This window comes from Geotrypetes seraphini, chromosome 5, assembly GCF_902459505.1.
Source record: "Geotrypetes seraphini chromosome 5, aGeoSer1.1, whole genome shotgun sequence".
Classification (NCBI taxonomy): Eukaryota; Metazoa; Chordata; class Amphibia; order Gymnophiona; family Dermophiidae; genus Geotrypetes; species Geotrypetes seraphini.
In genome coordinates this window covers 271,480,082-271,506,751 of record NC_047088.1, presented here as the reverse complement: position 1 = coordinate 271,506,751, position 26,670 = coordinate 271,480,082, and the positions used below count along the sequence as shown (strand labels likewise).

The following is a 26,670-nucleotide window of genomic DNA, read 5'->3' as shown; positions in this document are numbered from 1 at the left end:
AGTTGGTCCAGAGGAAGGCTACTAAAATGGTTGGTGGTCTTCGTCATAAGGCTTATGGAGACAGACTTAAAGATCTCAATATGTATATTTTGGAGGAAAGGTGGGAGAGGGGCGATATGATAGAGATCTTTCAATACCCACATGGCATAAATGTGTCTGATGCAAGTCTCTTTCAGTTGAAAAGAAGCTCTGTAAGAGAGGGCATAGGATGAAGGTGAAAGAGAATAGACTAAGAAGTAATCTCAAAAAATACTTTTTCTTAGAAAGGATGATGAATGCTTGGAACAGCTTCCCCGGTGGAGGTGGTGCAGACAAAACATGTATCTGAATTCAAGAAAGCTTGGGAGAAGTACTTTGGATCTCTAAGGGAGAGGAAGAGATAGTAGATGGCATGGCTAGGCAAACTTGATTGGCCATATTTATCTTTCTTCATTTTTCTATGTTTCTATTTGATTCTTTCTATAAGCAATAAAAGTGGTATCTTCAGATACCAGGTTGGGAGTGTTTTCCTCACAGTTGTGTGTCTATGATCAGTTTTGTTTTGTATTTTTTTGTTGTAGCATGTAAAAAAAAACCAAACACCAAGTAGTAAACCTCTTGCCAGAGCTTGTACTTTCTGTTCTCTTAGTCAAAATGATGCTTGTGACCTATTTTCTTCAGGCACTGTGAAACCTGCCAGGTTCAGGCAAAATATAAACTCTGACCAAACAACCCTCCAGTGTTCTATATCTTTTCAACCATTCATGTAGGGTAGAATTCCTTATCTTGGGCTTAGGAGCGAACAGTCCACAGTCTCTCTTTCTCCACCCTGGAAGATGCATCCTTTTATCTCCAAATTCTAATCTAATCTAATCTGGAATTTCTGAGTCGCCCTAAATCCAAAACGAATTCAAGGTAACTTACATTTGAAAATTATTCAGCATCCATAATAAAAAAGACATTCAACAAGCATCTCTACCTGAAGTTCAACATCCATTACGAAATTTAACATCCTTCTCTTCAATCTGACAGTCAGTTAGCTCAGCATCCTCCAGATATAAAGGCATTCTGCTTAGGCAGAACTCTTGTTTCAGTTGCTGCAGTAAGTTATTTGTTATAAACTGTTGGAAATCAAGAATAGCAAGTCTTCCTTTTCGGTGCTGGGCTGGTTTAGCTAACTATTTAGTACGTAATGTATAGAAAGCACATTATTAGAACAGCATACTGCTTTTGTACCAAAGGCAATGACTGCTGTAACCACCAAAGCATGGATGTGCCCAGTCCCTGCTGGAATTAGGTCCATGGTTTTCCATGTGGTGCTTCTGGAGAACTGAAGGGTGGCCACCTGGATGGCGTGGAAATAATAACAATAATAACTTTATTCTTTTATACCGCCATAACCAAAAGTTCTAGGCGATTTACACTAAAAAGAGCTGGACAATCAGTGAAATACAATAATACAGTAAAAAATACAAATATTTGTAAAATAGAATTTCAATAATAAAACTCACTAAGTAATAAACCTTATCGAACAAAGTGGTCTTAATTAATTTCCAAAAACAGCAATAGGATAACATAGCTTGCTGAATACATTTACCTAACTAAGATTGTTGCCTACCAGCTTGAAATGCTAGGGTCTTATCTAAGACCATTAATTTTTGGATAAGCAAATAAGTAGAAGTTTCTAGTTTCTCTTGATGGTCTATGCAACACAAAATGAGGAAAAAGGTAAGCTGGAGACAATCCCGATATCAGTTTAAAGCAGACACAGGAAAATTTGAATAATACTCTTCCCTCCAAAGGCAGCCAATGAAGTAAACGATAATATGGACTAATATGGTCGTTCTTTTTTAAACCAAAAATCAATCGAACAGCTATATTCTGAAGGGAGGGGAGAAAGGGCAGGAAAGAGCATATGTGACTATGGGGTTGAAAAAAGAAATAAATTGGGGTCTTTGGTAGGGGCCGATATAGTATTAATCCAATCCTGCTAGAATTGCATATTTTGTGCGTCCTTAGAGTTAGTACATAGAGCCTTAAAGAACTCAGTTCTTAACCCCCAGCTTCAAACGTTTTGAAAAAGCAAATGGTTGCTTCCTTTTCAGCATTGATCACCATATACTTATAGCTCTGCTTCTCTATGTATGAACAACTTTCTTTGTCTGGAAGACTTGACTTACTGCTTTCAGTTCTCTCTCCTGGAATAAGCGTGGCAGTAGAAATCGCCTTAGGGGGACAGTCAGAATCAGAAGAAAAGGAAAAGCCAGCGATGCCACTGTGGACTTCACTACCCAGAGGATCATGATACAGGCCAACTGGATACAGGTGAACAGGTTCATTCTCCATGTCTTCACCTAAAGAAAAAAAAAAAACTTTTTTAATGTTTCTTTCCGTGATATTGTGGAAATACTAGAATAACAAAATGTCGCAGTTTGCAATAGAGCAGAGATTTGGGATTTAGTTCACACTATCTTCAGTAGTACCTCAATAAGAGTTACTTTCAGGTACTATCCAACTGCACTCCCAAGACTCTTGCCTGCATATCAAAATGATAACTTCTGTTTTCTAAACTTGATAGCAGATTATTTCTAACATTCTCTTGTGGGCCCAACCAAATAAATTTGGTCTCATCTGTATTGATCTTTAATTTATGTGCAGCTACTCAAGCTTCCACACGATCAAGAAATAACTTTAAGATACTTAAATCTTTGAAATCATCATTCACCAAGGGCACAAGTAAACTGATGTCATCCAACACTTATACTAATGATTGCATCATTGCATTAAATAACAGAGGTGATATAGGGCAGTGGTTCCCAACCCTGTCCTGGAGGACCACTAGGCCAGTCGGGTTTTCAGGGTAGCCCTAATGAATATGCATTGAGCAGATTTGCATGCCTGGCACCTTCATTATATGTTGATCTCTCTCATGCATATTCATTAGGGCTATCCTGAAAACCCGACTGGCCTGGTGGTCCTCCAAGACAGGGTTGGGAACCACTGACATAGGGGACTCCTGAGGGATGCCACAGTCCAAATTTCAATTTTCTGAAAACAAACCTTTCATTTTGACTTTGTAGGAACAGTGTGACAAAAAAGCACTAATCCAATTCAGGACTTGCAATTCCCCATTCTACTGATGGTCAATAAGGTCAAAAGGGCTTGACAAGTCAAAGTGAATTAAAACAGTACTCTGACCTTGACTAAGTATGGACTTTGCTCTAGCTACAAGAGAACAAAGTAGAGTTTCTGTGCTAAAACCAGACTGAATGCTAGATTGAGTCAGGTGAAACAAATCAAACTGTTCAATAAAATCAGTCATTTTAGTCGTAACCCATTCTTCCGCTATTTTTGTCATTAATGGGATAGATGTTACTGATCTATAATTCGCAAAGGTGTAAGTATAATACTTCTTCTGGAAGCATCAAATTTTCCCAATTGGAGCTCCTCAATTAAACCAGTCAGTTATCATATCCACAAAAAATGTAGGACAGTTGCGAATTAAATAACCAGGGTAAACTGGAACGCTCTTCTGGAGTCTGTCATAGGGGAGAACACCCTCCAGGGATTCAATACAAAATCAGACAAATTCCTGCTGAACCAGAACATACGCAGGTAGGGCTAGTCTCAGTTAGGGTGCTGGTCTTTGACCAAAGGGCTGCTGCGGGAGCAGACTGCTGGGCACGATGGACAATTCTTATGTTTTTGTTATCTAATGTACAAGATGACTTTGCAAATTCTAAAAATAATTCTCTGAGCTCCTGTTGAGTAGCTAGCTGAAACTTATCCCAAATCCTACACACTGGAATCATGTTGTCCAATAAATTAGTAAAAAAAGGTATTACTATGGAACAAGGTAATGATACTGTTCTCAATTTTCTTACCTTATCCTAAAGCTAATTCTTCAACCGAGGGAATAACTATTTCAGAATCCATAAGAATGTCATCAACCTTAGTAAGATGGTTAAATAACTTCTCATCTTATTATCTATATGGCCTGAACCCATGAGTGCTCTCCATTGCAATCTAATATCCGCATTTTTTATTTTTAACCACTCTCTCTCTCTCATTTTCTTAACTCCCATTTAAGTCATAACAGCTCTTCTGATTACCAATGATCAGCTTTTCTGCTGATTCTAGTTTTCTTCTTTATAGGGGCAATATCATCCAAGATAGAACCACTACAGTGATTCCAATTTCTAATAAACTCTGCATTAGTAACCTCATTATCTAAGCAGTCGGCTACTTTTTTTTTCCAAAACAGCAATTGATCAATTTTCCCCTAGACCACCTAGCTAATTTTTGTACTGATTTAATAATAAAGCCTTGTTCTTTCCAATTTATAATAAACTTCAATAAGTAGTGATTAGACCATAATACTCTCTCCCAGCTCTCAGATGATAAAGGGACATTGCCCGACATATGATTCGTATAGGAAATTAAATCAACTAGTGACCTCTACAATGTGTTCTAACACTACAGGGTGAGAAAGGCCAAATGAATTAAAAAAAACCAAAACAAAAATCTTCAGATTTTGAATCAGTATTGAAATTGAATGAGTCCAAAACAAGACTTCTTTGGCTCGGTCCAAAACTAGATCACCTACCCACCTCCATCCTACTACCCTCTGGCTCCTCTCTGCAGCTTGAGTTCTCGAGCAATGTCTTGGGCATCATCGTTGATTCCACATTGTCCTTCAATGACCACCTCCAATCCTTGGTAAAAAAATGCTTTTTCAGCCTTCACATGCTGAGGAAAGTTAGATCATGCTTCCATCAAAAACATTTTACCCTCCTTGTCCAATCCATCATCCTCTCCAGATTGGACTATTGCAACTCTATCTACTTAAGCCTAACTAAGAAAAACCTCCACAGACTCCAACGGATTCAGAATGCCGCGGCCAAGCTTATCTTCGCTAAAAGTAAATTTGACCATATCTCCCCGCTCCTGGTCAAGCTCCACTGGCTTCTGATAATCGCCAGGGTCCACTATAAATGCACCTGTTTAACTTTCAAAATCCTATATGGTATCCTCCCTCCCTTTATCCCTCTTTCTTGGAATTCCTCAAACCCTAATACCACCAGATCCTCCCACAAATTAAAACTATCCTTCCCCTCGCTAAAAGGCATTTCCCACACAGGAAAGCTAGGGACCTCCTTCCACTTCAAAATCACTGAGCTCTGGAACAACCTTACTTCCCCTCTTCGGAACTTGAGCTCTCTCCAAGTTTTCTGCAAACATCTGAAAACCTGGCTTTTCTCAAAAAATGTAAGTCTCCCTCCAACTTAGGAATCAAGGAAACTCTTATATCTTGGCATCCCAAGTCCTCTAAATTTTCTTCACACTTCTACCTCTAACCCTGTGTTGAAGTTCCTTCCTATTTCTCCTCCTATTTCGGAGGTGCCTGTCCTCTTCTTCAGCCCCCTGCATCGAGAGAGGAGCGTGGGAGCCCTGCTCCGCCCCCCTCCCGACACAGGAAAGCAGACCTTTTAAAAAGAAAACTCCATCGGAGGTGCCTGTCCTCTTTTTCAGCCCCCTGCATCGAGAGAGGAGCGTGGGAGCCTTGCTCCGCCCCCCTCCCGACACAGGAAAGCAGACCTTTATTGTTTGTTTAAAGACCACTTGTTATCCCTCACACAAGCTACATGCTCTCTAACTAACATAACAGCATACACAACCTACACAACTTCTATAACTAGCAACAGTAATTTACTCAATCCTCTTTAACTTAACTGGTTGCTCTCTGGCTCCTTCCTTTTCTGTCTCCTAGCTTTCTCTTTCTCTACTTGCGCCTCCAGCTGCCCCAATAATAACACTTCAGCTCCAAGCTCCTGATCTAATTTTATAAAAATTGACCCCCACCAAACTTTAACTCAATAATAGGACCAACCGAGTTTCCCCTGATAGTGAGTTTCCCCTGAATCCCTCCGACCTAACGCCCCAAACCCCCTTCTTGCCATGCCTCCAACTATCCAAGCCACCACCCTCCCCGCCCCTCCTCCCACCACTTTACAAACCACCCTCCCGCCCATTCCCACTCCCACCACTCCCACTACACTCCTTACAACACTATACTTCACCATCCCCATTATTACAGGCCAAGGCAGATACGGTTATATCTCCCCCCAACCTAAAAAAAGCCGTTCCAGAAACCCTGCCAACCTCATCCCCATTCTTCCCTCTCCACAAACCCCCTCTCACAACACACTCAAATTGGCACTCATCAATGCAAGATCAGTCAACAATAAATCCTTCCTCCTACATGACCTCATCTGCGACAAGACTTGGGACGCCCTCATGATCACCGAAACCTGGCTCCAAGACAACGAGGGGATAACGCTAGGCGAACTATGTCCTCCAGGCTACCAGGCTCTAACCTGCTCACGTACCTCTGGAAAAGGAGGTGGAGTGACTTCCATTATCAAAACCTCCGCCACACCAAAACTAATAAACTCCATCAATATTCCCTCCCTAGAAGCTATTGCGTTCACCTTAGGCCACAAACAAAAAACTGCCCTCATACTCCTCTACAGAACCCCCAACTCCCCAGCAGATACCCTAGAAACCCTCCTCGAATTCATCACTGAACTAACCATCTCACACAAACACATGACAATCCTAGGAGATTTCAATTTCCCAGACTACCCCAACACCTCAGGACAAATTGACAACTTCCTCTCCTCCCTCTCCGACCTACGATTCCACCAAACTATAACCACCCCCACGCACTCAGCAGGCAACATCTTAGACTTGCTTTTCACCCTCAAAGACCCAACGACAGAGCCCCAGCAAACTTACACTTCCACACCTGTCCCATGGTCAGACCACCACCTCATTGAATTCGAACTCCCACTCGATACTGCCCTAACCCCATGTAAAGATCCCACCCCCCCACCCTACGTCAACTCCCTAATTCGGTCAACCCTCAAGATATGGCCGCAGGTATTCGCACCCTAAACGAATCTTGTACCCAACATCCCCTATCAATTGACCTGGCAGCCGCCACATGGCACTCTAACATCCAATCCCTCTATAATAACCTGGTCCAGACAAAAACAACCCAAATAATCACCAACAAAGCACCTGCTCCATGGTACACTAATGACCTCCGATCCATAAAACGATCCCTGAGAAAAGCAGAAAGGATCTGGGCCAAACATCCGGACAATGAAACCAAAGCCCACTGGAAAAGCATATCCACCACATACAAAGCTGCCATTCTAGAAGCAAAAAAGACCTACTACTCTCGTCTCCTACAACAAGCCCCTTCTAGATCTAAACAACTGTTCACCCTCACCAACCATCTCTTCACCAACGCCCAAAGGAATAATCAAATCAACCAAACAGAACTCGATAGCGAAACTCTCTCGGACTTCTTCCAGTCCAAAGTACAAAACATCCGAGCTAACCTCGACCTCAACACCAAACCCACTCCTACTCAGCTCCAACCAATTCCATATACCCCCCCTTCCGCCACTCTCTCCCAATTTCATTTAGCTACTCATGCGGAGGTCCTCGAAACCCTGAGAGAACTCAAACCCTCCAACACCATCCTCGACCCCTGCCCGTCCAGCCTCCTGCTGTCTGCCGGAGACGCCATGGCAGAATCCATCCTCCCCATCATTAACACCTCTCTAACTACTGGAACTGTCCCCCTCAGCTGGAAATCAGCTATTATCAAGCCCACTCTCAAAAAACCCTCCCCTGATCCTAATGAACCTGGCAACTATCGCCCAGTCTCCAACCTCCCAATTGTCTCCAAACTCCTTGAACGAATTGTGCTCCACCGCCTACACCCTTTCATTAAAGAACAAGCTGCCCTATCCCCAGCCCAATCCGTAAAGGCCACAGCACAGAATCAGTACTCCTTGATATCATCGACGACAGCTGGTCAATACTCGACAAAGGCAATGACGCCCTACTAGTCCTACTTGACCTTAGCGCTGCCTTCGACACAGTTGATACCACCTACTCATATCTAGACTCCACGACCTCGGAATCAAAGACACAGCCCTCCAATGGATCACCTCCTTCCTTCACCAAAGGACCCAAACTGTCCTACTAGGGACACATAAATCTAACCCTAAGCCTATCAAATATGGTGTTCCTCAAGGCGCCCTTCTATCCCCCCTCCTATTCAACCTCTACATCAAACCCGTCATCGATATAGCGCAAAAATATAAAATCAAAATCCACTCTTATGCAGATGACATCCAGCTGCTCCTCCCCTTAGGCGAAAACCGGCCATCCCAAATTGCTAACCTCGAACTCTGCCTCACTGACATGAAAACTTGGATGTCAAACAACAAGCTTCAACTTAACGCCTCCAAAACCGAACTCCTATGGATCAGAAACAAAAACACCAAATACCTACGACCTACACTAACATGGGATTCCACTCTACTAACGGCAGCAGATCAAGTTCGCAGCCTGGGAGTAACCCTAGATGGACACCTATCCCTATCTAACCACATATCCCAAGTAGTCTCCACCTCCTTCTACTACCTTCGCCAACTGAAAAGGATCAAACCCTACATCTCCACACCAGACCTCGCCCAACTCCTATACGCATATGTCCTCTCCAGAATGGATTATATTGTAACTCCCTATTTAATGGACTAACCAAAAATAATATCAAACGCCTCCAACGGGTCCAAAATGCAGCCATCCGCCTCCTACACAACCTCAACTACCACGATTCCATCTCCCCGGCACTCCATGCTGAACACTGGCTCCCAATTAGCCAACGCTGTACTTTCAAAGCCCTGGCAATTGCCCACAAGAGAATCTATTCCACCACCCCCTCCTACATAAAATCCAAGCTTCCCATCTACAACCCCACTCGTACCCTCCGCTCTAAGTCAGAGATGCGCCTATGCACCCCCCCCCCCGGAAGATCCCTGCTCACAGAAACTGCCCACAAACGATCCTACAGCCACTTCATTCCACACCTCTGGAACCAACTCCCCCCCAACTTAGACAACAGAACTCATTATTAACATTCCGTAAATCGGTAAAGACCCTCCTCTTCAACTAAAGATCTCCTCTGTCTTCTCCCCCCCTTATGCCCCACCCCTCCACTCTCCTATCACCTTCCCGAACTCCAGTATAACCCTCTCTTACTCTCTCCACTAACAAATTGTACCTAAACGCATATAACTTTCCTTAAACTAAACTACTGTATTTCCCCCTTCTCTCTTTCTGCTATACTCTCCCTGTATTTAATTCTCTCCAAAATCTATAAATCCAATCACTAAACCTGTTGTACCACTTATATGTCTAGTTACTCCCCACTGTGTATGTTCATTTGTAGACCGTTCTGAGCTACTGGGAGGACGGGATAAAAATCCAAATAAATAAATACTGTAAACCGCGTCGAGCTCTACGAACGTGGAGATGATGCGGTATACAAACCTAAGGATTAAATTAGATTAGATTAGATTAGTATGATCATCTAAATGCAAATTCAAATCACCTAATAATAAAACATGGTTGGACCTAAGGGAATTATAAGCAATAGAATTGTTTACAATGGTCTTAATTTCATTCCACTTTCATGGAGGACAATATATCAACCTATTTTAATAAAGTATCCAAATGAGAATCATTGCGAATTTCAAATGCCAGCATTTCAGTATTAAAATAGTTTTAGGATCACTTAATACCAATTTTTAAAAAATACTTCTATAACATACTGCTACCCCTCCTCCTTAAAACCATTTGGGCCAAGCTCCCTAATTCTAGGGTCAGAGGGGAGCCCAACCAGGTCTCTCTAAAAAATCATGAAATCTGACTGTTGCTCCTCCAGAAGCTCCCTGATGATGTCAACTTTATTATTAAGGGATCTGCAATTAATATAAAAAAGCATGGAATTGGGGTAAAAGTACAAGTTCACGCTCATTAGGTGAAGGGGCTGGGGTGCCCTAGTTTATACTCATTTCAGGGATGGCTCTTGTTAGAAGTCCTTTCGGATACAGTTCTCACCCAGTGCAGGCTTCCATAAGATATTAACTAGGTAATAGCTCAACATATCAGCCTTCAATAACTTATCGTATGTGGCTTCTCAGATTTCCGCAGCTGCTGCTCATTCTGCTTCACTTACTTTCAGCACGTAGATATGGTCCGGATGGTGTTTGGAAGGCATGAAGATCAAAAGCATCCTTTCACAGATCTGGATTCCACTGAGTGATGTTATGCCCATGTACAGGAAAATGCCAAAGAGGACAGCGAGAGGAATCCGACGCAGCACACTCCCCATCACGATTGACAACCCTATCAATAAATACAATACACTAAAGGAATTAGTCATGTGATATAAGGAATAGTGCAGGAAAATAGGGTTCACATTCACCACTTCTGAAAACACAAGCCAAAGAGTTTTGCATCAAAAGCCCAGGAGCAAGGTCTTACCTACAAGAACGGAAGTGAAAACTCCAGTGAGTCTTTGTTCTTTCACTTCCTCAATCTTTGGCTTCTCTCCTGGGGCAATGGCCTTGTTCATGACGGTCAAAGCATTCACATGTGTGACCGAACGGACAGTGGTGGCTGTTAACCAAGGCAGCCCAAAGAGAGAACAGATTCCACCCAGAGCGCCGATCAGAAGAAGATCCAGATGAAAGCCAGAGCCTTTAACCAGCTTCCTCTCTTTCTTACTTACAATCAGCCTAAGCAGAGAGGAGACAAACACTCAAGATCAAAAGTATAGAGTGTGGAGAAACAAATTTTGCTTTCACATTTCTCTATGCTGAGAACTTTCCTGCCATGTGGCAGGGCCAAGTATGTTGTGGAAGCTTCTCCAAATGATTCAAATGTACCCAGAAAATAGTTTCCACAAATAAATATTTTAAATACATAATTTAATAGAGAGAATTAAAGATGGCATTTTTGATTAAACTTTTTAAAAACATATCAGCTTCAGTTCTATGAATGTTCCTTTAGAACAGAGGTGTCAAACTCAATCACATAAGGAACCGAAATCTAAAACATAGGCTAAGTTGTGAGCCAAATTTTTAATTAAGATACTTAGGGGTCCTTTTATTAAGGTATGCTAACTGAGCACCTTAATAAGAGGACCCCTTAGTCTTAGTAGAAGTCTAGGGTTACAACCTCTCCAACCCCATGCCGGCTCTGTGATGTAAACAAAATAACTAAAAAAGACTTTTCCTCTCTCTTTTAGGTCCTAGTTCACGCCTGCTGTCTAACACCAGCTCTGGCAGGATACACATTTCAAATCTGACATATTGTAATCACAAAACAGAAAATAAAATTATTTTTTCTACGTTTTGTTGTCTGGTCATTATTCAAATCATGATGTGGTCCCAGGCTCTGGTTTTCTTCTGATAACTCGCTTTGTTGGCTAATACATTAAAACCAATCTCAGACGGGAGCAAATACTGGCATTTAGAAAAGAAACACCAGAGAACAGAAAGAAAAATAATTTATGCTGTATCTGAACCCTACTGTCAGTGCTCAGGCAGAGTTCTATCTCTGTAAGATGAATCACTTATTCCCTAAAAATAACCTTCACCTTACCAGCCTTTAGGATTGCCACTTTCCCCTTCCTGCTTAAATTTTCTTACCATTACTATAAGCATAGGGAGACTCTGATGCATCGTCCTGAAGGATCTCCAGGATCTCTCCTTTCCCAACATCATTGTCTCCAACTAGCAAGAGCTTGAGCAGATAATCCTTTGCTCTTGACTGGGCTTCCCTGGGTGCTCATTCACCCTCTCATTAGCGAAGGGATGTAATCCACATACTAGACACAAAGCCAGACCAGAACCTTGACCCAAATCCCGGCTTCCAAAGATGCACACCATCTAAAGAGTTTAAGTTTATCATTAGCATCGGGTTGAACCACACAGGCCCCAGCCCGAACAAGTTTTCTGTCGCTTTCTGTTGTGTTGTCCTGAACAGCATAAAGCAAAGACCCATGGCACGCGGATACCTGCACTGACACTTTTTCCGCGAGACTACGACTGCGAGATCAACCCCAGAATACAAAGCGTTGTTACATTGTGCTCTTTTTCTAAATTATATGAGCAAGATGTTGGGGGGGGGGGGGGTCACCAAACTGCGGCGCTTGCACCTATCTGCAGGCCAGCTTAAGTGAAAATTTGGAATTGTTTGGCGGGCCAGATTTTATTACACCATGGGCCAGAATTTGACATGTCTGCTTTAGAAGGTGTAATGTAAATTTATTAAAAATGTACATTTAACACTATTAAAACCATCTAGATGTTCAAAATTTCAGACCAATATGGTTTCTTTTCTTATAACTCACCCTGCCAATGTTACTGCTATTTCTCAAGGTAATATCAGACAAATAAGACATTTTTCCAACTTAGATGCTGCACTTAAAGTTTTAAAAGGCTGGTTGAATTTTACTTTCTAGAGCAAAAAGTACTTTGGATTATTCAGGTTATTTGATTGTTAACTCATGTGATTTTTTTTAAGTGTCTTTATTCAGTTTTAAATGTATAGCCTCAATGGCCCAAGTGTAGTGAAAATCCACCAGTAGTAACAAATAACTCTTTCACATAACAGTACCAGATACTAAACAAACACTTTGCACCCACAGAGGCTCAGACAAAAACTATGAGGAGGGAAAAGCCTCAGAACCCAACCCAGACCACTCCACAGATGTTCAGGATAATAACCTCATTGGCGTAAAAAAAAAGCTCTTTGCGGTGTAATATTAATAAATGATAACGTTGAGACAGAAAACCCAACTTCTCTCTCCAAAGATTGTTTCACAATTCTGCTGCTGCCGATCGATCCTAAGACAAAACATTAATTTAAACTCCATGTAAACCTAATGTTTCATCCACATAATAATTCTGCCAGCTGACAGAAGACGCTTGTTGCAACTGGAGCAATTTTGAATACATGCTTTGAACAGTGAAGAGCCAGAGGTTGGAACAGAGTCCATTTTTAGAATTCAAACACAATAAATTCCTCCAGATTTTTCATGAATATCAGGATAAAAGTTTCGCGTTGTTGTCTTAGTGCTATGAGACTGCTAAATCCAAGCTGACCCTGTGATCAGCCATCTGTTTCAGCACTTAAAAGGTACGTTTCTCTTGTTTTCAATTGAAACATTAGGTTTACATGGAGTTTTGGTATTGAGCTAAGAGATGGTTGGTTTTGTTATGCTCAGCACAATATCTGCAGTTATGTACATTCATGAGGTGTAAGGTGTCTTTTGTCATGATTGAATTGTAATTATACTTCAAGGACTGAAGCTTATAGGTTTGTATATCATAATCCAATAGGCACTGAGAATCCAAAGATTTGATTTCTTGTTCCATCTTGTAAATAGTCTTCTTGCGATCCTTATGTTTGCTTATAGAGTATGTTATGATGTGTCTTCTAATGATGGCCTTAAAGGCACCCAACCAGATGTTAACATTATAATCTTCATAATTATTTAGAGTAAAATAGTCAATGATTTTTTTCTCCAATATATTTAATAAAGTTCTCATCCTGCAGAAGGAGGGAGTTAAATCTCCAAGATGGTTTCTGAGTTTTTGGTAGTATATTGTCAAATTTAATAGAAATGGTGGGGAGCGATCCAAGATGGCGACGGAGTAAGTCGCGACGGCGAGAGGCTCCTGCATATTTGGCAAAATATCTATTTGCTTGTCTTTTTCCTACCTTCGCTATGCCTAAGCGCAGGGGAAGACAGAGGGGCGTTCTTCCAGCTTCCTCTGCCTCTTCGCCGTCGCGGCAGATGGCAATTACTTCCTTTGCCTTCCCAGTTGGATTGGGGGTATCCGTAGACCGAGGGGGGCAGACCTCGGTCTTGGAGGGCGAGACGTCGCTCAGCCCGATGGGACCTGGAGTTCCTCCTCGCCCTGGGATGAAGTCGGGGACGCCGCTAGCAGCGCAGGAAGCTCCGGAACTGATGTCTCCGGCGGCACTGCAGATTTCCCCTCTGACCCCGGATGAGGTATACAACTTGCCAACTTACTTACAGCCGACAATAGAGAATGGAGGAACGGAAACCTGTAATGAAACAGGGAAGGAGAAGGAGAAGGTAGAACCCAGTGGAGTGATTCCTGGTACAACTGTGCTTCCTCCTTTGATAAATCCAGAAGTTATAGACATGGAGGCTATTTGGAGTGGCTTGGAATCATTGTATAAGGCAGTGTTTTTCAACCTTTTTTGGGCAAAGGCACACTTGTTTCATGAAAAAAATCACGAGGCACACCACCATTAGAAAATGTTAAAAAATTTAACTCTGTGCCTATATTGACTATATATAAAGTAATTCTCTTGAATAGGAATCAAATAAACACAAAGAAAGTATTTTATAATGCTGCCACCGCCAACATCACCGTTGGCGGCGGTGGCACTCAAGTGGCTAAAGAGCCGCAGTTTGCCGGCCTAGGGACAACACTGGAGGGTGGCCAGCTGTGCACCCCCTTGGGACGTAAACCCGGGGTGGGGCAGACCGCCCCCCCCCACCCTGGTATGCCACTATCTGTACCTCACTCCCTCCCTATGACCAAAAATTCTCCTTTCTTCTATTCCCCGTGTACACAACCATCTCTTTCCCTCCCTTCCTCTCTCCAAAGTCCATGCTTTCTGTGTCCAAACACTCATTCCCTCCCCCACCTCAGCATCTCTTTCCCTCCCTTCCTCTCTCCCAAGTCCATTTCTTCTGTGTCCAAAAACGCATTCCCTCCCCCACCTCAGCATCTCTTTCCCTCCCCCACCTCAGCATCTCTTTCCCTCCCTTCCTCTCTCCCAAGTCCATTTCTTCTGTGTCCAAAAACGCATTCCCTCCCCCACCTCAGCATCTCTTTCCCTCCCTTCCAAGTCCATTTCTTCTGTGTCCAAAAACGCATTCCCTCCCCCACCTCAGCATCTCTTTCCCTCCCTTCCTCTCTCCCAAGTCCATGCCTTCTGTGTCCAAAAACCCATTCCCTCCCCCACCTCAGCATCTCTTTCCCTCCCTTCCTCTCTCCCAAGTTCATGCCTTGTGTCCAAAACGCACTCCCTCCCCCCTTTTGTGTTCCGTGTTTGCCTCCCAGCCCATCTTTGCAACTTTCTCAGCAAAACGAAGCTCAAGCCGCGAGGCTTGTCTTCTGCTTCCTGTCTGCCCTGCCGCACACAAATAGCCGAACGGAAGTATTCTCCGACGTCAGCGCTGACGTCGGAGGGCAGGCTTTGCTTAAGCCCTCCCTCCGACGTCAGCGCTGACATCGGGGAACGCTTGCGATCGGCTATATGTTAGCTGCAGGGCAGGCAGGAACAGAAGACGAGCCTCGCGGCTTGAGATGTATTGAACTCTGCGGGTCCCCCGTCCAGCTCTCTCCTGTCCACGTGGGGCGGACCGCCCCTCTCCCTAGACTGGTGGTACTGCCCTGATGGCGGCCCTAACCGTACGGCACACCAGGCAACATCTCGCGGCACACTAGTGTGCCGCGGAACAGCGGTTGAAAAACACTGGTATAAGGTATGCTCTCAATTCGTCACTTCAGTCCAGAGCACTAATATTCAGTTTAAGACTTTTGAAGAGAAACTTCTAAAACAATCCGATAGAATAGACAGTTTGGAAAAATCCATGATAGAAGCAAAGGCTTCAATCAATTTACAACTGAAGGATAAAAATTTACTTGTTAGAAAATTGGAAAATTTGGAAAATGCTAATAGGAGTCTGAACCTCAGACTTTTAAATTTTCCCATTTCCAAATTCCAAACGGCAAGAGATCTATTTCATTCCTTCTTGAGATTAGTACTTAAATTTCCTGAAAATAATTTTCCACCGTTACATAAATTATACTATGTAAATATTCCTAAAGAGGATAAAGGTAAAGGAATTGTAGCAGGAGACTTAGATCTCACTGCTTTTCTGGAAACATCTCAACAAGAAGAAATTATGGAAAGAGCAACCTTATTGGTAACTTTCGTTTTTCTTCAGGATAAGGAAGCAGTTCTTCGTCTATTCTATAAGACTGATAATTCAGAATTTCATGGTTCAAAAGTCTTAATTTATCCTAATGTATTCAAATGGACTCAAGTTAGACGAAATAAATTTCTGACTTATCGCCAGTGAATTTTGAGTATGGGAGCAACTTTTCAGTTACGTTTCCCCTGTAAATGCTGCATTACCCATCAGAACACTAGATATATATTTTATGACCCTGATCAGTTGAACTTTTTTCTTGAGGGCAAAGCAGCTGGTAAAGCTCCAAATTCCCCCATGGAACTTCTTAACCAACCAAGATGAAAATTTAATTTAATCCAACTCTATGATCTCCTAATGTGAATGAACATTTCTTGAAAACCAACTTCCCTTGGAGGTGAAGAATTTTCTCTCCTCAGGCTGTGGACTGTGAGCTTAGTTAATTTTGTTGAATTGATAATTCATATGTTTTATTTCCTTTTTAATTGTTTATTACCAATACATTGTTGTTTAACAAATTGTAAAACCTATAAATAAATTTAAAAAAAAATGGTGGAGTGATCAGAGATAGTTCTGCTGAGAATATCAGTTGTAATGATAAATGGTATTAAGGAGGATGATATTAGAAAGTAATTGATTCTAGAGAAGTTTTTATGAGGGGGAGAAAAAATGTGTAATCATGCTCTTTAGGGTGAGTTAGTCCAGGGGTCAACCAAACCAAAATTGTTTTGTTTGGGATTTAGAGTTATATGGGCTGTTAGATTGTCTAGCAAGAATTTCATCTTGAATTTGGCTGAAGTCCCCTCCTACAATAATATTATGGTGGTCAGATTTAGCTAATTCAGATTCAATGTCATGAAAAAAGGCTATGTACTTTTAAATTTATATGCCCTTAATGTAGTCAGTATTGTGAGTGTTTATTTTTACCATGACCCATCTGCCATGGGAGTCGTTAGATTGTCTTTATTGTGGTATATTTTAATGATTTATGGATATGAATAGAGACACCATTATGTTTATTGGTGGCTCGAGAAAAACCGGCAATAGAGTTTTATTATTTAATCTACGATTATCATTATGGTTTAAGTGGGTTTCCTGAAGGAATACAATATCCGCATAGAGATTTCTTAAATAGCAGGTGTAGTTTAGACCTTTTGAGAGGGTGCTTTAAGCCCCTTTATATTAAGGGAAGCCAGTGACGTACCAAGGGGGGGCGGGGAGGGGGGGAGGTCAGCCCTGGATGCACGGCCCAAGGGGGTGCACAGTTGGCCACTCATCATGGAAAGGCTGCAATTGCCGTCATCAGAAACAAGCCAGCGCCGAGTTCTCCCTCCCAGCTTCTCTTCCCTGCGAGCTGACCAACTCTAGCCGTCCGAAGTCAATTCTGACATCGGAGAGGACATTCTGGGCCATCCAATCGCTGTCTGGCTGGCCTGGAACGTCCTCCGACGTTAGAATTGACGTCGGGCAGAGAGTTGGTCGGCCCGCGGGGAAGAGAAGCAGGGTGAACTCGGTGCTGGCCTGTTTCTGATGGCCAGTGGCAGCCTTTCCCCGGCGGCGGTGGCAGCATGTTTCCAAATGGCGGTGGAATGGGAGAGGGCAGGAAGAAAGAAAGAAAAGGGGGGGGAGACAAGGAGCCAGAAAGAAAGAAAAGAGGGGGGTGACAAGGAGCCAGAAAGAAAGAAAGGGGGCAGGGTGAAAGAAAAAAATGGGGCATGGGGAGAAAGAGAGCAAGACATACATAGAGAAAGAAAGGGGGCATGGAGAGAGAAAGAAAGAAGGGGACAGGGTGAAAGAAAGAAAGAAATGGGGCACGGAGCGAGAGAGAGAAAGATAGACATACAGAAAGAAAGGGGGTATGGAGAGAGAAAGAAAGAAGGGGCAGGATGAAACAAAGAAAAAGTTGGAGGAGGGAATGAGGTCTGGAGGAGAGGAAGCATACAGGAAGCTGAAAGAAGGGAAGAAATATTGGATGCACAGTCAGAAGAATAAAGTGCAACCAGAGGCTGATGAAATTACCAAACAAAGGTAGGAAAAATGATTTTATTTTCAATTTAGTGATCAAAATGTGTCCGTTTTGAGAATTTATATATGCTGTCTATATTTTGCACTATGGCCCCCTTTTACTAAACCGAAATAGCAGTTTTTAGCGCAGGAAGCCTATGAGCATCGAGAGCAGTGTGGGGCATTCAGCGCAGCTCCCTGTGCTAAAAAACGCTATCGCAGTTTAGTAAAAAGGGAGGGGGTATATTTGTCTATTTTTGTATAGTTGTTACTGAGATGACATTGCATAAAGTCATCTGCCTTGACCTCTTTGAAAATCCACGGAATATAAATGATAATTAACATTTTCTCTGTTTACAGTGCGCTTTGTGGTTTTAAACTTTTATTGTTGGTAGATCATTTTGACTTGGCCATGAAGGTAAGGGGGAGGGGGGGGAGCTGCTGAAAGACATCTAGTAATCCTTGCAGGCTTGATTGTGCAGGGAATTATTTAGACTTTAATTTCTATGAATGAATAGAATGAAAATGATATAAAATTACTTGCTTATTTTTATGTGTGTGCGCTGAAGGAAAGTGGAGAGAGAGTGGGTTGAGGACACTGAAGGGAAATGGGGAAGAGAGAGTGGGGAGAAGACGCTGATTTATAAATTGACAATTGTACAGAATATTGTTTCTTTTTATACTTTAATATAATAAGTTCAATATAAAACAATTCGAGACTTGTGTGGATGGAATCAGGTGGTTTGCGGGGATGGGGACCAAGCTTAAGGGGATTAGTCCAATAAAATGGTATTTTCTTATTTCTCATTATTTGTTTTATTTTTATTTGTTAATTTGTAAAGTGGTGATTGTTATGTATCAGTTTTTTCAAATTTACATCTACTGTCTTTATATTTTGCACAGTATTAGAGGACATGTACAGTGTTACCTTGGTTTAAGAGCATAGTTCGTTCCAGAAGCATGCTCTTAAACCAAAACACTTGTATATCAAAGCAACTTTCCCCATAGAAGATAATGGAAACTTGAACAATTCGTTCCACGTTCCACCAACCCCCCCCTCCCTCCCGAGGCTACTAGCGCTGCTCCATCACCCCCTCCCCCGGCTCTAACCGGCATCGCATCCCCTCGAACCGGCATCGCAACCCCCCACGCGAGAACCGCAAAGCACCCCCGTGCTGAAAGCGGCATCTGCTCGCCCTTCCTCTCAAGCATGGTCCTTACCCCTTCTGCTCGTTGTAAGGGTGAATGCGAACTCCCGCCTCTTGCCTGGGCTGGGCCTTGAGCATCTGCGCATGCTCAAGGCCTTCTGGCTCTCGTTCTCTTGGAGATCTCGTTCTCTCCAAGAGTACGAGAACCAGAAGGCCTTGAGCATGCGCAGATGCTCAATGCCCAGCCCAGGCAAGAGGCGGGAGCTCGCATTCACCCTTACAACGAGCAGAAGGGGTAAGGACCGTGCTTGGGAGGAAGGGCGGGCGGATGCCGCTTTCAGCATGGGGGTGCTTTGCGGTTCTCGTGGGGGGGCGTTCGCGGGGGGCTGGTGGTTGTGATGCCGGTTCGGGGGGGTGCGATGCCGGTTAGAGCTGGGGGGAGGTTCTCGTACACCAGAACATGCTCGGTTTGCGAGGCAAAAGTTTGCTGAATGTTTTGCTCGTCTTGCAAAACACTCACAAACCAGGTTACTCGCAAACCGAGGTTCCACTGTATTACTGTTTTTGTAGTGTTGTAGTGTTCCATTGTATGCAGAGTCTGGTTTCTTGGCAGTTCAGTTTAACTTTTGTCTACATATTTCTATTTTTAGTTTGTGATTATTCCATATTGGGCGAGAGTGTATCTGTCTGTGTGTATGAAAGGGACATGGCTTTCTGATAGCATCGACTGTACAGGATCAATTGACTGTGCAGGATCTGGTTTGTTTAGTTTTACAATGTATGTGTTGGTGTTCTAGTGCTCACTGTAGTGTTTAAGATGCTGCCTTTTCCTAGGTACACTCTTGTTGTGCGATATGTAGATTGTTACAAAAAATCATATTTTTCATATAGATGGGGGGGGGGTCAAAAAATGATGGGCCCCGGGTGTCACATATGCTAGGTACACCACTGAGGGAAGCTATACGAATGTGCAAATATAGTTAAAGATATGAGGGCTCAGATAATGGAACTTATAAGTTTAACTTGCGGATCCAAGATGGCCGCAGTGCAGATGCTCTGAGAGCGACGCTTCTGGCCGCTCCATTCCTTTTTCCCCTTTTCTTGGGAATTGGCTTGCTTTCTTACCTAGGATGCCGAAGAGAAGGGGCAGGAATGCTGCTGGCGCCTCGCGGCGCTCCGAGGTGCCCTCCTTCGGCAGGATTGAAGAGATGTTGCGGTGGTTGCAGGAGGCAGCCCTGCCTGAGTCGGAAGCAAGCTCGTTGACATCACCGGATGGGGGCGAGACCGGCGATATGTCTCCAGGGCTCGAGACCACCTTATGCCCCGACCCGAGAGCTCCACCTCCGTGTCCCCGGTTGGCCAATTCCCCAGGGGTGGAGGAAACCCCGGAGATGGGGGAAGTACTCCCCCATAAGGCAGCAGGAGAGACTGAGGCAGTACTCTCTGTTCAGGGAGTAGCTGCAGAAGAAGCTGGGGGAAGTCATGCAACTGGAGGTGAAAGATTCCAGCCAGGACCTAACCAGGGGAACTTTTCTTCTTTTGACGGTGAGCACTTTAGCATTCAGCAAAGTTTTCCTACTATTGAAAAACCAGCACAAGTGACTTTAGATTCACTGTGGGATTTGATTGTAAATTTCACCAAGACTATTAGTCCCAATTTCCAACATGTTGAAAGGAAATTAATTCAACATTCTAGAGAGCTTAAAGATTTGTCAACGGAAGTGACTATTTCAAAGACCACTACTCAAAAGCTTGATCAAGAAATATCTATGATTAAACAAGTTCAGCAGTCCCTAATTAAAGACAACATCAATTTACGGAAGAAAATTGAGACACTTGAAAATAATTCTAGGAATAATAATTTAAGATTAATTAATTTCCCTAGATTGACTTCAGTTACTCCTAGGGAAATGCTTAGGAGATATCTGATAGAAATTTTGCAAGTTTCAGAAGAAACTTTACCACCATTTGTTCAAGTATAGTACTTGCCAAATAAAGAAGGGGCTCAAACACAAGTTAATGTATTGAATCAAGCACCATTGAATGATACTGAATTGTTAGAAACTTCAGAAATAGAAACAGTAGTACTCTCAACAATGATCTTGACCGTAGCTCTCACTTTGGATAAAACATGGTTGTTGAGACTTTTCTTTAAAAACAGACAGAAAGAGTTTCTCGGTTGCAAAATACAAATGTTTCCTGACCTTTCCAGAGAAACTCAAAGACGACGAAGAGAATTTTTATTGTTGAAACCTGGAGTCACTTCACTGGTAGCAACGTTTTACTTGCGACATCCTTGCAAGTGTATAATCTGCTACCGTTCATTCAAATATGTTTTCTTTGAACCACAACAGCTAACAGCTTTTCTGGCTATGTCCAGACTGGATAAAGAGAAACCATCAGCTCCATAATTAATATATCTGCCCTATCTCAGTTTGTCTGTAATTTATCTTCTAATAATATTTCTTTAGCTCGCTTTAAGAAATCTTGGATCCACATTTTGAGGACTTGAGTTAAGTTGGTTGGAAGACTTTTCCTGTTTTAATTTTATTTGGATAGTTTATGATTTATATTGTTATAGGTCATATCTCTACTAACTTACTTTCTGTACAAATGATTACTTGTTATGTCATTTGAAAATTAATAAATAATTATAAATAATAAGTTTAACTAGCCTCTACTTGTTGATATCTATGTTCACCTCTTTTGACATAACATTTCTCTCTTTATGATGTTACTCTTAATGTTACCTTTGCTTCGTTATGTCTTCATTGATAATCTGCCGCTAGCACGCTTTACTTTTGTACCTGGATATGAGCTCACACCGTGTGTTTGTACCTCCAGTACCCGCTATTCAGAGTTACATGATAATCCAGCCTTATCCCTGGATGTAAAATATTGTAGTTCTATCCTCTCTCCTTCTGATTCTGTATGTCTGTCCTCAAAATATGTCCTTGTACGTATAATTGAGTTTCTGTTACCTCTGATTTTAATATATGTAATTTGCTTTAAAATAATATTATAAGCGTTTGCATCAAATTTTAATAAACTTGAAAGTTGATCTCTACGATGTCTTCTCATATGCTCTTTTATACCTTATGTGGTTCCTCTCATAGGTTGCATTTTATCTCCCCAAAGGCAATGCTTTATACTCTATCACAAAATACATTAAATCAGTTGTAAATGCTCCCTAAATGTGTAGAGTTTAAAGGCTGAAAAAACAGAAGTAATTCCAAACATGAAACCACCCTGCAAACCCCGGAACAGAGCAATCGCTGCCGCCCCCCCTCCCCCTCTTCTGGCATTACCTCTCCAGAACAGATCAGTGAAAATAGTAAAAATTGAATAAGATCAACAGTTCAGTGGTAGAAGGGAAGTACTGTGAGTTCAATTATATAAGATCGATAGCTGATACAGGAAGGGAAGGTCACACAGGTCCTGCTAAGTCCAGAGTAGGGAGACACCGTGCTTCTATGCATCGCTTGTTCAGCTATCCTTGCAATAAATGGTGCAGGGAAAATTGAGTGCTAATAGCAGTCAGCAAAGGAGAAAAAAAGCAAATGGTGATCTCCACGGAAAGCACCACATACCATCCCAACCTTCAGCGAGTAATAAAAGGAGCAGTTCAGTTAAAAGGCACACAAATATAACAAGTACTGGGAAAACCAGATAAAAAGAAGAAAAAAAAAATTGTTCTTCAAAGAGTCAGTATTTCGGAGGGGTGACGGCACTCCAGATACGAGTTCAGAAGGGAGAGATGAGTTTGGAGCTGCTCCAGGGTGAGTATGCAGAAGTCGCAGGATCGTACAAGACGTTTGCTTGGAAATAGTTATTATGATGAACATAAGGAGAAGGAATCCAGGTAGAGTTGTAGGGCTGTGGGATCATCGAAGTTGCAGGTGGTGTTATGAAGAGTGACCCGCATACGATCTGGATATAGAAGACCATACTGTGCTCCAAGTTATTTCGGACAATCTCTGAAGGATAGGAAAGCCTTGTGATTTTGTTTAAGTCGGGGGAAAACATTTGGTTTTTCTCTTCATACATAATTGGTGATTTAAGCTTTGCCTTTTGAAGAATTTGCAGAGTGTGTGGATATCGGAGGACCTTTAAAACAAAAGGTCTAGGATATTTTTGTTGAACAGTCTTTGCAGAAGGAGTGCAATGTGCTTGTTCAATTTCTAGAGGTTTATCCAGATGCAGATCTTAGGAAGCAGGTTTTCTAAGAAGGATACAGGATCAGAACCTTCTGCAGCTTCCATTATCCCCCAAATCTTTATGTTATTTCTCCAACATTCAAATCAGCTATTATTTATTAAGAACATAAGAACATAAGAAATGCCTCCGCTGGGTCAGACCTGAGGTCCATCATGCCCAGCAGTCCACTCACACGGCAGCCCAACAGGTCCAGGACCTGTGCAGTAATCCTCTATCTATACCCCTCTATCCCCTTTTCCAGCAGGAAATTGTCCAATCCTTTCTTAAACCCCAGTACCGTATTCTGCCCTATAACGTCCTCTGGAAGCGCATTCCAGGTGTCCACCACATGCTGGGTAAAGAAGAACTTCCTAGCATTCGTTTTGAATCTGTCCCCTTTCAACTTTTCCGAATGCCCTCTTGTTTTTTTATTTTCTGAAAGTTTGAAGAATCTGTCCCTCTCTACTCTATCTATGCCCTTCATGATCTTGTAAGTCTCTATCATATCCCCTCTAAGTCTCCTCTTCTCCAGGGAAAAGAGACCCAGTTTCTCCAATCTCTTAGCGTATGAAAGGTTTTCCATCCCGTTAATCAGACGTGTCGCTCTCCTCTGAACTCTCTCGAGTAACGCCATATCCTTCTTAAGGTACGGTGACCAATATTGGACGCAGTACTCTAGATGCGGACGCACCATTGCCCGGTACAGCGGCAGGATAACTTCTTTCGTTCTGGTTGTGATACCCTTCTTGATTATACCTAGCATTCTATTCGCTCTCTTAGCGGCCGCTGCGCACTGTGCTGTCGGCTTCAATGTCATGTCCACCATTACCCCCAAGTCCCTTTCCTGGGTACTCTCATTCAATAACATCCTTTTTTCTTTTAATTAATTTAATAGCATAAACACCATAAACCACCCTATATCTCAAATCAATTATAAATAGTACATAATTTTTCACAGGTTATAAATATTTTTATATATAGGTATTGCACAATTGGTGAACCTTTCTCCCATCAACCAACTCATACACACACATACATACTGATAACAGCATACTAAGTACTTATAAAGATGGCTGCACTCAATGTTATCGCAATTAGCCCATGAATATGGAGAGACACAAAAATCACTCGCAGCTCACCATCTCCTCTCATTGGGAATGGCAAAGGAAGCAGGGCAGAAGGGTGCCAGTGGGTGAGTCATACAAAGTGCAACTTGTAGGAATCTTGAGAGAGCTCTGTTTTCATCCTCCACCACATACTGTGAACTACGGCCTCCCTGCTGCTCAGCTCTTTAGGATCTTCCTTCAACCTCCAGTTGTTTTCCATGTTCTGGCCACAGATTGCTCTTACATCACATTTTACTCCTGACACAACTGTACACTGCCGCAGGACCTAGACTTCCAATACAGCTTCAGCACTACCAGCCTCACCTAGGCTTCAACACCATGGCTGAGCTAACTCTCATTCCATCTCCTGCATATTCCCCCACTGCTGTGGAACTCTCCCAGTAACTCTTTTTCTGCTTATTTACCTTGCTTTCAGTTTACTTCTGCTGCCCCAGAAAGAAGTGCAAATGTTGCATGTGGTCATGGAGAGATTACATTATATTATATTAGAGATTTCTATTCCGCCATTACCTTGCGGTTCAAGGCAGATTACAAAAGAGATAATGGCTGTATAGACAATCCTTGAATCCTTAAGCAGTAGGAAAGCGAGAGGCTGAATTTTAATTAAGTATGGGAGCATAAGAATCACAAAAGACAATGAAAATACTGGAAGCCAACATGGGAAGGCCAACACTTGTAGCTGAAACTGGGCCGTGCTTGGGTTAGATATGAAACGCAGTGGTAGGGACAGTAATCAAGGTATCTTTGAAGGAAATATAAGAAAGAAAAGCCCCCTTACGACATTAACAATAAAAAAAAATAAAAAAAAATGGGGAGACCCTGATTTTGCTTCACAGAGCAGTGGTTGAGCCCACAAATTAATCTGCCCTTTTTCATTGCTGTACATTTTCTAATTGAGATATAGCCCTGCTCAGAGAAGAAAACCTAAACTGTCCTGTACTAAAGAGGTGATCTCATGGCTTCCTTAAAGGGCCCTATGTTAAAAGTCATAAATTTGCAAGATATGTGAATGGCAAGCTATTTTCATAGTCTTTTGCCCAGGCAGTATGAAAACTGCTCTCCTGAAATGTGAACTCAAAGCACGTGTATCTGATCACATGCTAAAGTCATAGGGGAAAAGTTCTTGTGTTATTTTGTCCCCACTCAGCATCCACATACTGTAAATATCAAGAGAACTGGTATAATATCCTCAAGCTAAAATAGCTCCAATTCAGATGAATTAAAAATGCCCCTAGAATACATTCACTTACGTGGTGATCTGTGTCTCCATGAAGATCAGAATGCAGACCAGAAGGGCTGGGATAGCGGAAGCAAACATCATCCATATAGGGAAAGTCTTCCTGGTGCCCAGAGGATGGATAAACCAGCCACGCTTCTGTGGGGCAGTGACAGAGAGTCCCGATGGCACATTCAATTTCTGTACACAAGAAACAGTAGGTTAAGAGATGCACCGTATTCATCTATATCCAGCAAAAAGAAGCCAGGGTTCAAATCCCACTTCAGCTCTTTGTGAGCTTGGGCAAGTCTTGTAACCCAAATTTAGATTGCGAGCCCTCCAAGGACAGGAAATAGCTACTATACCTGAATGTAACTCACCCTGAGCTACTGTTGAAAAAGCAAGAGGTACATCCAAAATGGGATCCTTCCCATTAGAAGTGTGTAATTTAATCAGTCCTGAGAAAGAACATAGACTGGTTGGTGAATAGTGGATTGCTATTCAGTATAAAGAAAACTATTTGCCTCTGATTTGGGAAGCTGAAGAAAGAGGAGTTGACAGTTAGGGCGAACAGAATGCTAGGAATGATTAAGAAGGCGATCACAAACAGGTCGGAGAAGGTTATCATGCCGCTGTACTAGGCCATGATATGCCCCCACCTGGAATACTGCGTCCAGCACTGGTTGCCGTACATGAAGAAGGACATAGTACTACTCGAAAGGGTCCAGAAAAGAGCAACTAAGATGGTTAAGGAGTTGGAGGAGCTGCCGTACAGTGACAGATTAGAGAAACTGGGCCTCTTCTTCCTCGAACAGAGGAGATTGAGAGGGGACATGATCAAAACATTCAAAATACTGAAGGGGATAGACTTAGTAGATAAGGACAGGTTGTTCACCCTCTCCAAGGTAGGGAGAACGAGAGGGCACTCTCTAAAGTTGAAAGGGGATAGATTCTGCACGAATGTAAGGAAGTTCTTCTTCACCCAGAGAGTGGTGGAAAATTGGAACACTCTCCCAGAGGCTATCATAGGGGAAAACACCCTCCAGGGATTCAAGACAAAGTTAGACAAGTTCCTACTGGACAAGG

The 26,670-nt window shown here is 42.5% G+C and overlaps 1 protein-coding gene across 8 annotated transcripts in view; it reads right to left on the bottom strand.

Moving 5' to 3' along the window:
- SLC4A3 (solute carrier family 4 member 3) overlaps window positions 1–26,670 on the bottom strand; it is a 198,634-nt gene that overhangs the window by 31,711 nt on the left and 140,253 nt on the right. For 5 of the 8 annotated variants that reach the window (XM_033945912.1, XM_033945911.1, XM_033945915.1 and 2 more), the window contains 5 exons: window positions 25,619–25,785; window positions 10,390–10,643; window positions 10,082–10,251; window positions 2,160–2,333; window positions 997–1,324 (listed from right to left, as the gene is read on the bottom strand). In XM_033945912.1, the coding sequence (XP_033801803.1) occupies window positions 1,154–1,324; window positions 2,160–2,333; window positions 10,082–10,251; window positions 10,390–10,643; window positions 25,619–25,785 (936 nt within the window). In that variant the 3' untranslated portion in view covers window positions 997–1,153. Of the gene's footprint in view, window positions 1–996; window positions 1,325–2,159; window positions 2,334–10,081; window positions 10,252–10,389; window positions 10,644–25,618; window positions 25,786–26,670 lie in introns of those variants that run through there. The other 3 variants (XM_033945918.1, XM_033945913.1, XM_033945916.1) reach the window with 1 other exon arrangement.